This window comes from Gopherus evgoodei, chromosome 5 (assembly GCF_007399415.2).
Source record: "Gopherus evgoodei ecotype Sinaloan lineage chromosome 5, rGopEvg1_v1.p, whole genome shotgun sequence".
In the NCBI taxonomy this organism is placed as follows: domain Eukaryota; kingdom Metazoa; phylum Chordata; order Testudines; family Testudinidae; genus Gopherus; species Gopherus evgoodei.
Genome location: NC_044326.1, coordinates 84817671 through 84833366, shown reverse-complemented (window position 1 = coordinate 84833366; position 15696 = coordinate 84817671). Strand labels below are relative to the sequence as shown.

At 45.4% G+C, this 15696-nt stretch overlaps 1 protein-coding gene across 5 annotated transcripts in view; it reads right to left on the bottom strand.

The window, feature by feature from the left end:
• SH3D19 (SH3 domain containing 19) overlaps positions 1–15696 on the bottom strand; it is a 169797-nt gene that overhangs the window by 128899 nt on the left and 25202 nt on the right. For 3 of the 5 annotated variants that reach the window (XM_030563544.1, XM_030563545.1, XM_030563546.1), the window contains exon 1: positions 750–1300. The exons of 1 other annotated variant lie outside the window; for it this stretch is intronic. In XM_030563544.1, the coding sequence (XP_030419404.1) occupies positions 750–840 (91 nt within the window). In that variant the 5' untranslated portion in view covers positions 841–1300. Of the gene's footprint in view, positions 1–749; positions 1301–15696 lie in introns of those variants that run through there. One more of the 5 variants, XM_030563549.1, reaches the window with a different exon arrangement.

The following is a 15696-nucleotide window of genomic DNA, read 5'->3' as shown; positions in this document are numbered from 1 at the left end:
ACAAGAAGTGAGTCAATAAAAAAAGTTCCCTCACCTGAGTGTCCCAGTGCACCCCATCTTTTCTGGGACTGTAAACTCTGCAGGGCAGAGGCTGTTTGTAAAGTTGTGTCTGGTACAGCATTAAGCACCTTGCTGACACTTTTAGGCCTCCAACCCCAGGCTGGCAGACTCTTGTGACCGAGGAGCTCCAATGCACAACAACGAGCAAAAGCTAGGGCTTCATATTGGCAACAAGCAATGTGGGGTTTGTTTGTTGGGGTGGTGATCCTTAGGGCATTTTAAGTATTGATCAATACAATTTATATTTAACCATCCAATTGAGGCAACAGCACTCTGGGAGTTAAAACTGTGGAAGCTGGACATTACACTTTTTCTTTAATATTAATGACTATCCCTTGATTCATCAAGGAGATAAGCATTCAGTCGAGCCTATCCAGTTAACAAACAGTTAAGTGACTGTACCTTGCCCTGACTCCCCTTCCTGCTCTCCTCCCCCTTTAAAAATCCCTCCATTTCCAGGTAGGATTGTAAACATAACTTTAAGGAAAAATCCCATTTGTTAAGTAACGGTCAAACATAGATTAACACATTAATCTACTTAATCTGACCCCCACCCACACTTGTTCTTAGCGACCATAGCCCCACTCGTGTCCTGTGCACCACTCGCTAGTGAGACTGGTACATGGACAGACCTGCACTGCGGGGTTTAATGGCTTTGCCCAGCATTCAACTAAAAGCCTCCTGCTTACCGGCTGCAGAGTTCAGGTTCCCCCTTCTGTGCCTTCTGCTGAACTCCCTCAGCTCCTCTTCCTCGTCCTCCAGCCTCCAGGCTTCAGCCATCAGCGAGGGGTGCAGGAGGGGGCATTTAGAAAGCAGGCGCCCCCATGCCCGAGCGCGCGCGACTGGGGGGGTTCTTTGTCTCGCTCAGTGAGTGAGCAGCGAACGCCCCAGCGCTGGAGCTGAGCCACGCTGCGGTTCCCGGAGCAGAGAAGCCCTCCCGAGCCGCCCCACTCTGCACCTACACCTCTCTTCTCCTCTGCTCCGGCAGCCGGCAACTCCCTGCAAATCTCGCTTCTTTTCACTCCGCCTCCCCCTTCTCTGAAGTTTAAGCCTAGGCGTGGAGGATCCTCTTTGGGCCTTTTCTCTCCTCCCCTTCCCTGCAAGCTCAGCAGGACGCAGGTTTGGGAGGAGAGAGAGGCGCACCCATACAACCAGTTGGGAGGGAAGGAAAGTTAAAGGAAAATGAAGAAGGGTCGCGTTTGCGTTCCCTGCCCATTCACAATATTCCGGTGTCAACAGGAAACTCCACTGCTGCCTGGCACTAAAACAAAAGGAGGAGGGGGAGGTACCTGGAGCAGAAAGCAGCAATCAGGGCTGCAGCATGCAAGGGAGGGAGCGAGCCTAAGCTGGGAAGGAAGATAGACTCGCACTTGCAAGCTGGAGTAGCTGAAAACTTTTATTTTAGGGGAAAGGACATTATTTTTTTTCTTGTGGATCCACTTATCTTCAGGGCAGTTTCTCAGGCTGGTAGCATTTTGAAGGAGGGAAAGTTCTAAACAGTGCAGCATTGAGTGGGATTTTAAAGGTCCCTTCAAGAATACAGTACATTCTTCCTCACCAGTGGGAAAGACCTTTAAAAACTGCTTAAATAATTCAAAACAAGAGCCTCTGTTCAAATGAGGACTTGGCTGATTTATGACCCAGTCCCATTGTTGAAGCATTGTTGAACTGCATGCGAGTTATACCCAGTACAATCCCACTGAACCGTAGTGTGGTAATCAGGGGTGTAAATCAGGGAAGAAAAAGAAGAGACTGGTGCCACCTGTTTAAAGGGTTGTTTTATTTGCTATGATGAGCACACAGTTCAGAAAAATGCTTTCACTTTATGGTTAAGGGTGAATTAGTAGTAAAGGTCTCACTGTGAAAAGTTAAAACCTACTCTTATTAGCATATGCGCAGTATGCCTCAGGTGGACACCAGGCTTCATTAATCACTGAATTTGACTGCCGGGCTGAGAAAAAAAGGTTGGGTGGTGCTTAGGTACCAATATGACGGCACATTAGAAGAGCCCAAGTTATCAGAGTCTTTGGTTTCAGATTGTTATATAGGCGAAACAGTAGTGCTGCTATAAGTAAGGTGCCTGACATAGGATGTGATTGGGCTCTGGGGATGACCGGGTGTTATGTAGTGAAAGAGTCTAGATCTATAAGTACCCCTGTGCTTCCTTCATTGCACACATTGTTAGCTGTGTAGTGATAAGGCAAGGAGCAGCAGAGAGAAACCGGATGGTCTTGTGGGTTTAGGCAGTTTAATGCCCTCCAGATAACTCGACTCTCTCCCCTGGACTTTTCCTACGAGTTCCTGTGGTATGATGCCCTGGGAATTAATTAAAACCAGAACCTTTTCATATTTGTAAAAGGACCACTCAGTGCACAAGATGCACACTACTTTCAGTAGTGCAAACTGAGAAGAACATCCTGCTTTATTCAACTGTGTAACAAAGAGGTGGTGGGTGAAACTCTCACTAACTAACAGGAAGTATGAGAATGGTGGAGTACTCTGAGTAATGCAGTTAACCCCTTGATGATCACTTTATTACTTCACAGGTGGGCTCTAACTGTGCACCTCACTTTCTGGGTGCCTTACATAAACCTGGGATTTGAGTTGCAGAAGTGCTGAGCACTCTCAGCTGTAAATGAAGTCAATGGGAGTTGTGCTTGAGCATATGACATGTAAAATGCTATGTTCTCTGAAAAATCAAAGATTATTGTGTGTGATTATTTGGGGCTCTATGTACAACTTATACTGGTTGTAGTGATGTTGTAGAGTGTTGGTCCCACGATATTAGAGACAAAGCAGCTGAGGTAGTATTTTTTTAGTAGACCACTTTCTGTTGATGAAACAGACAAGCTTTCAAGCTATACAGAGCTAAAGGAGAGCTCTGTGAAACTCCAAAGCCTGTCTCTTTCACAAACAGAAGTTGGTCCTATGACATTACCCCCCATATTACTTATGGAAATATTCTTATGATAGATATGGCATACCTGAGGTATATTTTCTGCAAGATGGGTCTTGTAGGTATCATCGGGAAGGTTATTTACTGAATGTGATTATCCAATTTGTATGCATGTATCATTTCTGTATCTGAAGTTAGGAATATTGACTATGTAAATTACAACTGTGATACATGAAGGGAGAGGGGGTAGCTCCCTTTTGTGGACGCCAGCCAACCAGTAGCTATAAAATCCCTCTTAGTAGCTGTTCTCTAATTGCTCTAACCCGTAAAGGGTTAAAAGTCTCACTGCTATGCAAAGGTAAGAGGAAGTGAATGGGCACCTGGCCAAAAGAGCCAATGGAAGGCTAGAACTTTTTAAAATTGAAACAAGATTCCCCTTTTGTCTGTCTGTTGTTATTCTTGGGAAGAGGCAGACAGGGAACCAGTTATACTGTGAGAAACTTGGGGCCAGGTATGATAAAACATTAGTATCATACCTAGCAACCTACTCATCTAAAACCCAGATATGTAAGTAGATCAGGAAATGTCTAGGAAGACATGAATAGATTATCCCTTTATTCGTTATGGCTTGTGGACTCCTCTGTGCTAACACCCAAGTGCTTTTGTTTTGCTTGTAACCTTTAAGCTGGACCGCAAGAGAACTATTCTTGGTACTTAATCCTTGTAGTGCTTTTAAAAAAATCTAGCAAAGCCTAAATTCCCAGATGTATTTTCTTCTTTTTTTTATTAATAAATGTACCTTTTTAAGAACAGAATTGGATTTTGTGTCTAAAAGGTTTGTGCACATGTTGTTTAATTAGCTGCTGGCAACAGCTAATTTTTTTTTCTTCTTTCTCATCTCTTCCCTAGAGTGGGGTGAAAGAGCTTGAGGGAACCCCAGAGGAAGGAATTCCCAAGTGCGCCTTCCTGGGCTCTCAAAGGAGTTTTGCACTTGGGCGGTGGCAGCATCTACCAATCCTAAGTTTTTAAATAAATAAATAAATAAATACATAAAAAAGCTGTACTCTTGGAAATTTAATACAAGCCTGGAGTGGCAAGTATTAATTTTTAGAGTCCTTGTGATCACCCACTTTCTGCACTCCAAGTGCCAGATTGGTGAATCAGCCTTGACAACAACTGTGTGTATACTTGGAGATGCCCACCAGACAATAAGCATCAGCCTTAGTGGGTGTTTGGAAAAAGACAATGAGTCAAGGATGTAGATCACCCATCTTCCAGGAGTTCCTTCCTGTGGACATTACAAATAAATCTGGTTTCATGGTTGCTTTAACACTGCAAAGTCAGGTGATAATGTCACCTGGTAAAAGGTGCCACCGTGGACTCTGCTGGTACTTTTCCACTAGAAACAAAGCCTTCCCGCCTTAGGCGCATTATATTTAAGGCTGAGGAGTAAGGAAAACAGGACTCCTCTCCACTGCCTTCCTGCCCAAGAAGAAAGACTGCTGAAAGTACCTGAGGAGACAAAGAAACTGAGCTGTGAGAAAGGCAAGGGCTGAGTCCAGAGAGAGACAGAGGAGTCTAGTCTGTAAAGAGAAATACCTGGGACTGTAAGCTACGGAAACTCTGTAACTTGCCTAAGACAACATTTGGAGTAAGAAATTACTTCTTCAAACCAGTCTCTTTAAGATCTTAAGCTTAGTATGAGTGTTTTGTTTTATTTGCTTAGTAACTGCCTTGTTCTGTTTGCTAGCACTTAAAATCTGCCTTTTATAGTTAATTAACTTGTTTTTGTTTATTATTAAACCAAGTTTGTGCAATTTCTAATGGGGCGGGATGGGCAAGAAGTTGTGTATATCTTCCTCCACATTGAGGGAGGTGGCAAAGTTATGAGCTTACGTGGCATAGGTTTCTCTACATCCAGGGGTGAAAGTAACTTAAAGGACTTACCAGTATGCAGGAGTCCTGATCAGGGGCATAGCCTCAACCAGAAGAGGTGTGACCTTTCAAGATTTAAAGGCCCTTAGGGCTGTGGCTGTGGCTGGGAGCCCCAAGGGCCTTTAAATCACCCCGGAGCTACCTGCTGCAGAGGCAGCTGGGAGCCCCAGGGTGAATTAAAGGGCCCAGGGCTGTGGCTGCTGCAGAACTCTGGGCCTTTTAAATCATTGTGGGAGCCCTGCAGCACTACCACTTTAAAGGGCCTGGAGCTCTGGCTGCTGCAGGGAGCCCCAGGCCCTTTAAAGGCCCTGCCACACTAACCTGGGGCGACAGGGCTCGGGGAGGGATTTAAAGGGCCTGGGGCTTCTGCCACTGCGGGGAGCCCCGGGCCCTTTAAAGCACTGCTGGAGCTCCAGCAGCAGGGTTTGGGCGGTGCTTTAAAGGGCCCAGGGCTCCCCGCAGCGGCCAGAGCCCCAGGCCCTTTAAAGTGCCACTGGAGAAGCCGGTCCAGTCTGGCACAGCATACCAGCTTTTTGTCTGTCTGTTGTTGTTCTTGGGGAGAGGCAGACAGGGACCAGTTATGCTGTGAGAAGCTTGGGCCAGGACCAGACTGGCTTATTTTCATCTCTGTCTACATCACAAGACAGTATTATTTTGGGTATTCTTTCCAGACGGGAGCTGCACTTGAGTGCTGGGCAATTTCCTAGCTGAGTCTTCTCACAGAGAGCTGTTTGCAGACTCTGTGATTCTACAGCTGGTGCGTCCCTACCTGTGTGTGGGGGTGTGCTGCCAGAGGCTGGAGAGACTCAGGGTATGGCTACGTTTGGAATTTCAAAGCGCTGCCCCGGCAGCGCTGCAGGAAACGCTGCCGCGGCTGCGCTTTGAAGTGTGAGTGTAGTCGGAGCGGCAGCGCTGGGAGAGAGCTCTCCCGGCGCTGCATGTAAACCACATCCCTTACGGGTGTAGTGTGCAGCGCTGGGAGCCATGCTCCCAGCGCTGCTGCCCTGATTACACTGACACTTTACAGCACTGTATCTTGCAGCGCTCAGGGCGGGTGTTTTTCACACCCAGTTGCAGCGCGGTAAGTGTGAGTGTAGCCAAGGCCGTCTCTTGCAGAGAAGTTGGAGAAAACTCGTTCTTCCCAGCTTCACCACCCATTGTCCTAAGGTGCTCCCATTTGAATGGGTGAACCCTCTCTTATCTCTGATCTGAAGATATCCTGACAGCAGATGGTGGATTCCCATCGATTGAATGATACAATGATACGCAATTTCATAAAATCAACTAGAATCACATAAGTATGCATAAGAGACAAGATGGGTGAAGTAATATTTATTTTATTGGACCTTGACGGATTGGACCCTCCGTCTGGGATGCCACCTGATGTACTTGGATTTCACTGACCTGCTTGCTCCACTAGCCTGGCTCCCTCTCCCTGTTTTTTCTGAAGTACATTGTGTCTTAAAAACTACAGAGCTCAGATATGCAGAGAAAGGATTCACATGAGGAAGAAAGGCAAAGGCTTTTGGAGGGAGAGCGGATGTTTTGGTGGCAGTGCCAGACAAGGCAAAAGGATGCTGTCTGGACTCCAGGGTGGGAAGAGAGAGCAAGAATGAGCACATGCAGACTGACTGAGTCACGTGGAAGAGAAGCCTGACCTGGAGGAGTGGAGTCCTGAAGAGGGGACCTGGAGCCTTGAAAAGACACTTTTATTTACTGCTATCTAAAGTAAAGAATATTTGGTTTTGGACCGCTTTGCATAGCCTGTGCCTGTTTGCTTCCACTATCATGTATTCCTGAAGAAATAATTTGTAAGCCAGCCTGCACATATAGTGGGAAAGAGGGGGAAAGCCAGGGGAGCTAGCCCTAGTCACAGGGCCTAGGCAGTTGCACTGTGGGGTCTCAGCTGGCAGAAAGGGTGTGATACAGGATGTGCACCTTGAGAGTATGCCTACAGAGCCAAAACCAGAAGAAAAAGAGATTTTTTAAGTTTAGGAAGCTTAAAAAGCACACAAGTGCAGTGTAACTGACGCTCAAACACAGTAGCCTGGTATTTGTTCAGCACAGGAAGTTTTAAAGCAGGATTGTGACACTAGGCATCTCAAATTGGCCAGATTAGTGGACTTTTTATTTAATCTCTTTGGTGCCTTATTTCCCTAGCTGTAACAGGGGGATATCAACCCTCTCATCTCAGAGGGCTGGGAAAATAAATTCGTTAGTATTTGTTTCAGAGTAGCAGCTGTGTTAGCTGTGTTAGCAAAAGAACAGGAGTACTTGTGCACCTTAGAGACTATGGGCGTGGCTATACTTGAGAGTTAGAGCACTGATGGTGGCTTTACAGCGCTGAAACTTACTCCCCGTCCACACTGGCAAGGCACATACAGCGCTGTATCTCCCTAGCTACAGCGCTGCATTTACTCCACCTCGATGAGAGGAATAAAGAGAACAGTGCTGGGGTGCCAGTGTAAACAGTGATTAATCTTACTACGCTGTAACTGACCTTCGGAACCTTCCCATAATGCTTTTAAGTGAAGATAATACTCTTTGTTTTGTTGTGATGCCTCTCTTTGTTTTGTTGTGAACTCGGGGTTCCCAGAGCTGCTTATCTAAAAAACAAACACAGCTACTGTTTGCAGTGAATGAGGCAGGCAGGGGGACGAATGTCCACAGCTAGTGTTTGCTTGAGGAGAGAAGCAGCCCGGTGAGGGGGAGGGGGAGGTCCATTTTGGAGCAGCTGCTTATCTGGTCTGAAGACTATTTGCATTTAGTGAATGAGAGAGGGGTGGGGGAAGGGGTCGAAACTTTTTTAAAATGATTGAAGGTAGGTGCTGTGTATCTTCAAGTCCTTAGAACTTGCAAGGCAGGGAGCTGACAACAGTGTCAGCTCCAAAAATCCACTCTCTCTGTCTCCCCCACGCTCCCTGTCACACTCCACCCCACCCCACCCCCCCTTTTGAAAAGCATGTTGCAGCCACTTGAACGCTGGGATAGTTGCCCATAGTGCACCACTTCCAACACCACTGCAAATGCGGCCACACTGCAGCGCTGGTAGCTGTCAGGGTGGCCACACTGCAGCGCTTTCCCTACACAGCTCTATGAAGAGAGCTTTAACTCCCAGCGCTGTACAGCTGCAAGCGTAGCCAAACCCAAACACATTTATTTGAGCATAAGCTTTTGTGGGCTATAGTCCACTTCATCGGATGCATGTAGTGGAAAATACAGTAGGTATATATATATATATATATATATATATATATATATATATATATATATATATATATATATATATACACACAGAGAACATGAAACAATAGGTGTTACCATACACACTCTAAGGAGAGTGACCAGTTAAGATAAACTATTATCAGCAGGAGAGAAAAAGAACTGTTTTTAATGGTAATGAAAATGGCACATTTCCAGCAATTGACAGGTGTAAGGAACTGTGTGTGGGGGTGGGGTGGAATAAGCATGGAGAAATAGTTTTACTCTGTGTAATGGCACATCCTCTCCCAGTCTTTATTCAAGCCTAGTTTGATGGTGTCCAATTTGCAAAGTAATTCCAATTCAGCAGTCTCTCTTTGAGTCTGTTTTTGAAGTTTTTTTGTTGTAATATTGCGACTTTTAGGTCTGTAATCGAGTGGCCAGGGAGACTGAAGTGTTCGCCAAATGGTTTTAGAATGTTATAATTCTTGATGTCTGATTTGTGTCCATTTATTCTTTTATGTAGAAACTGTCCGGTTTGGCCAATGCACATGGCAGAAGGGCATTGCTGGCACATGATGGCATATATCACATTGGTAGATGTGCAGGTGAATGAGCCCCTGATGGCGTGGCTGATGTGATTAATATTTGTGAAGCCCGCAGAAACTATAGTGATGAGTGCCAGAGACAAGTCCATGAAGAAATTAATAATTCTGTTTCAGAGCAGTGTTTGAATAATTTGCAGTAAATATGTACTAAAATGCCCATTGAACAATGAAGCAAAACCAAAATATTGAACAGTGCTCATTAACTGAGCAGTTTATTCTGTGCACAGAATGAAGCAGGGGTCCTGTTGAAAAAATAGTATGTGATCATATAACTAAAGACTATCATAATGCATACACACAGGAGGTAAATTAATGTTGCACAGGCAGCCTTAATTGTGGTATTTCCTAACTCTTGAGTGCTTGTCTTTGCAACCTTAATAATGTTCTTTTAATGTAATTGTTTGTGTGTAATTTGCTATTCAGTTAGTATGATAGTTATGTATAAAGGACAAACACTCTGCTTTAACAGGCTTGCACTCTTAAAGGCCCCAAATCTTCACTGAGGTCTGCATTGGTGGACTCCCATTACATCTTCATGTGAGTGCACAGTTCTCTCCCCACAAAGATGTAGGACCATGGTTTTATGTTATATCTAAACTGGCAAAGTGAGACCCATAATTCATCACCACTGCAGTTATGTACAGAATACTATGTGGGGCTTCACCACTTCAGAGTTGCAAGTTTGAATTTTTCCAGCACCAACACGGCCATAAACTTGGACTGAAGACATAAAATAATTACAGACAAGAAGAGTGTGAGGATGACAACAGTCAACAAGAGAAGAGACAAGCTATTTGTGAGTGCTGAAGAGGAGACCAAGGAGAGAGAGTCAAGTATAGAGCTAGAATTGAAAGCCATTTGCATGCCAGACAGATTTCTTAGTTGATATATGATCAGTGTCCAGGCCGGGGACTTTGTTAACCACACCTTTCCTGAGCTTTCATGACTTACCTGGATTCTCTCCAGAACCCTCGAATAACCATGCGTGGCCAGGACACTCAACCCTCCACAGGGCTTTCTTCTTACAATTTCCTCATTTCTTTATATATATATTCATACCCACCCTATTTACCACAGAAGAAGTGTCACTGCCTTGTGAAGGGACTTTGCTGTCACTTGAAGCAGGGGACCCTGACAGGAACATCAGCATAAAAAATCAGAAAAGGTGCAGGAAATACAGCTAAACAAACACTCTATCACTGCTAACCACAAAAGGAACACTGAGGCTGCCAAATCCCTAGACTAGGGAAACAGATTTGAAAACAACTAAGAGGCCCTATCTACATGCCCAAGATCAAAACTGCTAGAGCACTCTGTTTCAACAGTCATCCAAAAGAAGCAATAAAATCTGAAACAATGCGGGGAAGTGAGAATCACTTACTGTATTATTAACCATCACCAACAACATGCTTGTTACTGTACAAACCAGAATAAGTCATGGTTGCTGCCCCAATGAGCATAAAATCATAGCACTCATCTTGCAAGCTGCACCATGCACAGCTGAGGCAGAAGGGAGTTCCAGGCATAAGGTGTGGTATGGAAGAAGGCAGGAAGATAAGTAGGAGATAAACAAAGATGGAGTGGTGAAGAAGACAATGAATAACTTGGGAAACAGTGTTCCCTACTACTCCTGCTTTGCCTGAAACAACAAATTAAGGTACAAACATAGCAAGGTATACAAATGAAAGCACAAGGGCTAATTACACACACATCCTTCTCTCCTCAAAACCAACATCCTCAGCTCAGCCATAAGAAAAAGTACAGTCAGGCTTGGACTGGGCTACAGAGAAATTTCTCTAGAACACCCAGGAACTGGAAGATTGCCTCTCTCCCCCCGCAACTTCTCCAAGAAGTAGCAGAATAAGCCTAATTCTCATTAATCTGTGGATCTGAAGTCCTGGCTGGCAGGGGGCCCAGCCTCCAGCAGAGATTAAATTCTGTTACCTTGAAGTAGAATGAGTCCAGGAGATGAGAGATTAAAGTAAGAGTGGAGCTGGCTCTGGTTGCTTCCTGTCACCTCTTATTTGAATTTATGAATCTCAGTCTCATGCCTTATGAGTAATGATCTGAGATAACCCCCAAATGTGCAGCATAGTAGCTTGCTAAATTCAAACACAAGGTGCAGCAAATGAAAAAAGGGCAGAAGATCTGGCCAACCAAGCACTAGCTTTCCAGGGACTGAAGGAGCATTTCCAGGTCCCATAGCTAAAGAGAGAAAAGATTGAAAGTGACATAAGGAATCCTTAAAGCTAAATACACAAAATGGAAATTAGTGACTACAGGTTTCATAACACTAAAGATAAGCAGTTAAAATGTCTAAATTGGTCAGTATAGAGGAGTAGAGGTCCCTTGCCTGAACCTCCTACCCCACAGTTCTCTGAAGGATTGTCTTCACATACAATGCTACAGCAGCATAGCTGCACTGCACTTTAGTGAGGACGCTCCTATGCCAATGGGAGAGCGTCTCCCGTTGGTGTAGTTAATCCACCTCCACGAGATGTTAGCTATGTTGATTGGAGAAGCTTTCCCGTTGACACAGCGCTGTCTACACGAGCGTTAGGTTGGTATAACTACATCATTCAGTGGTATAGATTTTCACACCCCTGAGTGATGTAGTTACAGGTCTACAATGTCTAAATATAGGTATATATGTAGATCTGGCCGGACTGTAGCTGCTCTGGTAAGCCTTCTTCAGGGGAGCAAGACTGTGGGGAAAAAAGTCTCTAAATAGGAGTCATCATTTGAAGCCTCAAATATTCTTACATATTTCCTATTAGATACTGGGAGCATACATTTATCTTTACAATGTAACAAATCTTGCACAAATGTGGGTGTGTAGGAAAGGGGTGTACCACAGTATACTAATAATTCAAAACTGTATTATTCACCACAACTTAAATACTTTTGATTTTGTCTTACACAATATTAGGTGAAGAGAGGCATGTAAGGGCAGGCAACTAGGTAAACATGTCTTGGTACTCTCTGCAGAACTATAACTTGTTACCTTTCCAACTGTAGGCTCCACTGAGATCTTTTATTCTGATATCCCTCTCTGGAGTTGGTACTGTATATGGCCATATAGAAATAAGCTGTTCTTCCACCAAAATATTTTTGCTAAAGAATTGCTCATATGGTCAAATATCAATTCAGGTTTTGACTTTAAAGCAGCTGAAGCCTGAAACTAGTGCATTGATATTTGGAAGGGATCCAAGGGTCCCTGACAACAAAAGAACAACATTAAGTGATTTTGTAAAAAACGTAAGGAATGAAGTAGAGTTTCCAACAGGGGTAACATAGCTCCTTGATACTGCAACATTATTTCTGTTCTGATCAGAGGTAACAAGAATGTTCTCCATAGACTGACGCAGGAAATACAAAAAGATATTAGCCTTAGAGTTTGCCTACATTGGCAAATTTTGTTGCCAAAAACTGCCTTTTGGTGACAAAAAAGCGATAGCGTACACACTGCAATTGGACTTTTGTCAGAAAAAAAAGCCCAGTTTTGGTGACAAAAAACTTCCACCCTTGTGAGAGACATCTTTTCCCCTCCCTTTATTGTCGACAAACAGCCAGTGTAGACACCATGCCCTTTTTTTTTTTTTAATTGTATTGGCCTCCAGAAACTGTCTCACAATTCCCATGCTGCCACTCTGGTCAGAAGTTTGAACTCCGCTGCCCTGCAGCCAACCTGCCCCTCCCCCTTGCAAGCCCCAGGAATTTTACATCTCTTTTCCTGCTTCCCAGCTTCCCATATGAGCTTCCCAGGTAAGCATAGCTGGCTATCGCACCAAATGTGCTCCCACTTGGACCACACCTGACCTGTTGGATCTGATCAGTATATGGGGAGAGGATTCTGTTCAGTCGCAGCTGTGACTGACCTGAAGAATCGGGACACATATGGGCAAATTTCTCGAGGCTTGTGCGAAAAGGGTTATGATTGGGGCACGCAGTGGTGCACAGCGAAGATAAAGGAGCTCAGGTAGGCGTACCATAAGGCGCGGGAGGCAAGAGTGACCCCACCTCAATCGCCATTAGCCCCGTGGATACTTCACAGGCAGCAGAAAGAGGGGATAACCCAGACACTGAAATTCTGGATGAAGAAGCTAGAGAGAGCTAGAAGAGGATGTGGAGCTCCCAGCGGGGCAGGCAGCCAGGCACTTTTCTCCACTCCAGAAGTGCTCTATGGGGAGTAGGAAGCAGATGAGATGCTGGGTAAGTTGCTGTGGCTTGTAGAATTAATTGCAAAATTAATCAAAAAATGGGAGACAGGTACTGTTTTATGTGAGCTGGACATTGCCCTGTGTAGCTAATCTGCATGGCCAAGCAGGGTGTTGATGGACATTGAGTCCTGCAGGGAATCCTCCAGAGAGAGGCTCTGGAAAGTTTCCAAGAGGTACCTGTTAATCCTCTGCTGCAGATTCCAAGGGATTGTAGCCTTATTAGGTCCCTCATTGTAGGAAACTGTACCATGCGATTTAGCAATCACTGGGACCAAAGCGACACATAGCTAAGCTGCATATAGACCGGGGTGAAAGCCGCAAGCATGCAGTAGTTGTGCCCTGGTTTCCCTGCTTACCCGCAGCAGTGAGATGTCAGCAAGCAGGTTGGCCACCTGTGAAAAAGTGTGATAATTTTAGAATGAGTTCCCTGCAAAGTTGCCCTGCAAGCCGTGACTGTTTTGTCCATATGCACAACTGCCTTCCCCCCACTCACGAGTGCTCGTAGAGCTGTGTGCCTTTCTAAGTCAGTGAGAAAGTTATTGCTACTACTTGCAAAAGGCCCTTGTTACTGAAGTGTTTCAGTCATTTGCTGGAATGTAACAATCCCTCTTCTGTGCATTGTCCACAGCAGCCAAGACCTTGAGGCACTCACTGCGCACCCCTGCCCACCGGCTTCGGCAAATAAGGAAGAAGCCAAGATGCAGCAAAGAAAACACATTCATGGAGGTGCTGCAGCGCAATGGGAACTTGTCTGTCCTGCTAGGCACATTGGAGGAACTGTGAGAAAATAGTGAAGAACTATCAGCACTCAAGTGGCACAGCCTGCATCCTCACTGCAAAGTGGTGAGTTACCAGTCCAAACAAATGCAGCTCCTACAGTTTATCCTACAGACCTAGGGCTTGTCTACATCACAAAGTTGCAGCGCTGGTGAGGGGGTTACAACGCTGCAACTTAGGAGGTGTACACATCTGCAGGGCATCACCAGCGCTGCAACTCCCTGTTTGCAGCGCTGGCCGTACTCCCGTTTTGTCTCGGCTGTAGAGGATCCAGCGCTGGTGATCCAGCGCTGGTAATCAAGTGTAGACACTTACCAGCGCTTTTCTTGATCTCTGTGGAATAAGCAGGTATCCCAGCATACCTGAGGAAGCCTCTCTGGTAATCAAGCAGGTCTCCTTCCCCGGTTTGCTCTCGCGTTCCCTGAACCCCTGTGCAAGCAGGTCTCCTTCCCTGCAGTTTGCAGGGGGGTTCGGGGAACGCGAGAGCAAACCGCGGGGACGCTGGTCTCCTTCCCTGGTTTGCTCTCGCGTTCCCCGAACCCCTGTGCAAGCCGGTCTCCTTCCCTGCGGTTTGCAGGGGGGTTCGGGGAACGCGAGAGCAAACCGCGGGGAAGCTGGTCTCCTTCCCCGGTTTGCTCTCGCGTTCCCCGAACCCCAGTGCAAGCAGGTCTCCTTCCCTGCAGTTTGCAGGGGGGTTCGGGGAACGCGAGAGCAAACCGCGGGGAAGCTGGTCTCCTTCCCCGGTTTGCTCTCGCGTTCCCCGAACCCCCCTTGAAGCCGCCCAACAGCGCTGCAGTGTGGCCACATCTAACACTACTTGCAGCGCTGGTTGCTGTAAGTGTGGCCACTCTGCAGCGCTGGCCCTATACAGCTGTACTAATACAGCTGTAACAACCAGCGCTGCAAAATTGTAGATGTAGACATACCCTTAGACAGGCATGAACTGTAAGCACCACCAAGCTCACTCAGGGGAGTTAGGAGTAACTCCAGAAAGTGAACTCTGCAGTGAAGACATACTCTTAGGTATACATCCCCACTGCAACACTTCACCCACATTGTGTCCTTATTGTTTCTGCATTCATCCATGTCCATTTGGAGCTATATCATATCTCATGGTTCTTTTTGCAGAGACATTCTAGCATTCTTTCCCAATGATTGTTGGAGAAACTGTCTGTTCTTTGGGGGGAATTGTGAACTATCAGCACTTAAGTATTTTAGCCTGCATACTCACTGCAAAGTGGATAGGTTCCAGCCTGAGTTACAGCAGAGTCTGGGTTTTAACCCCCACTACGAAACATGTACGATAGCCCAATCTTAAAAGCATTTCCAACCCAAGTTTTGCTGTGTGGACGGGAGAAGGGTTAAGGCTAAAACCTGGGTAAGAGCCTAGGTTAACTGTGCAGTGAAGACATATCCTTACAGTCATAAAAGAGCATGCCATGTTCAGATTCTAGAATTTACAGGCTTTTGGACCAAACCACAAATTCATATCCAGATGGCAATTTCAGACCCTTCAAAGTTGAAGGGCATTTGGATCAGGGGTTCTGATTCAGCCAATTAGAGATGAGAGACATAATCTGATCTGGATCCCAGATTAGATTCTAAAGCATCTTTTAGATTTGGGGGTGTTCACATGAGGGTGTTGGTTAATCTTTTTCTCCACAGAACATTTCATCTCGGCAGCACTTTTTATTGCTGAAGCAGTGGCATCTTCACTGTTGAGACACACACACACTTAATATGGGCAAAAACAACACTATAGCAATGAGAAAGAAATGGAGAAATTTGGAAGAAGAGAATGTAAAATATGCCATATAAAACCTTTGTCCCACCTCTCACAATTAAGAGAAATATAAATTTCTAAAGGGATTAATATTATCATCCAGTCTCAGAGCAGGACAGATAAGGAGTTTATGGGAAAATGGGACAAATAATGAAGAGCAGTTGTTCTGGAGTAAACAGTCTGTTTTTACCTGCTGGTTGCATTGGCTGAATGCTC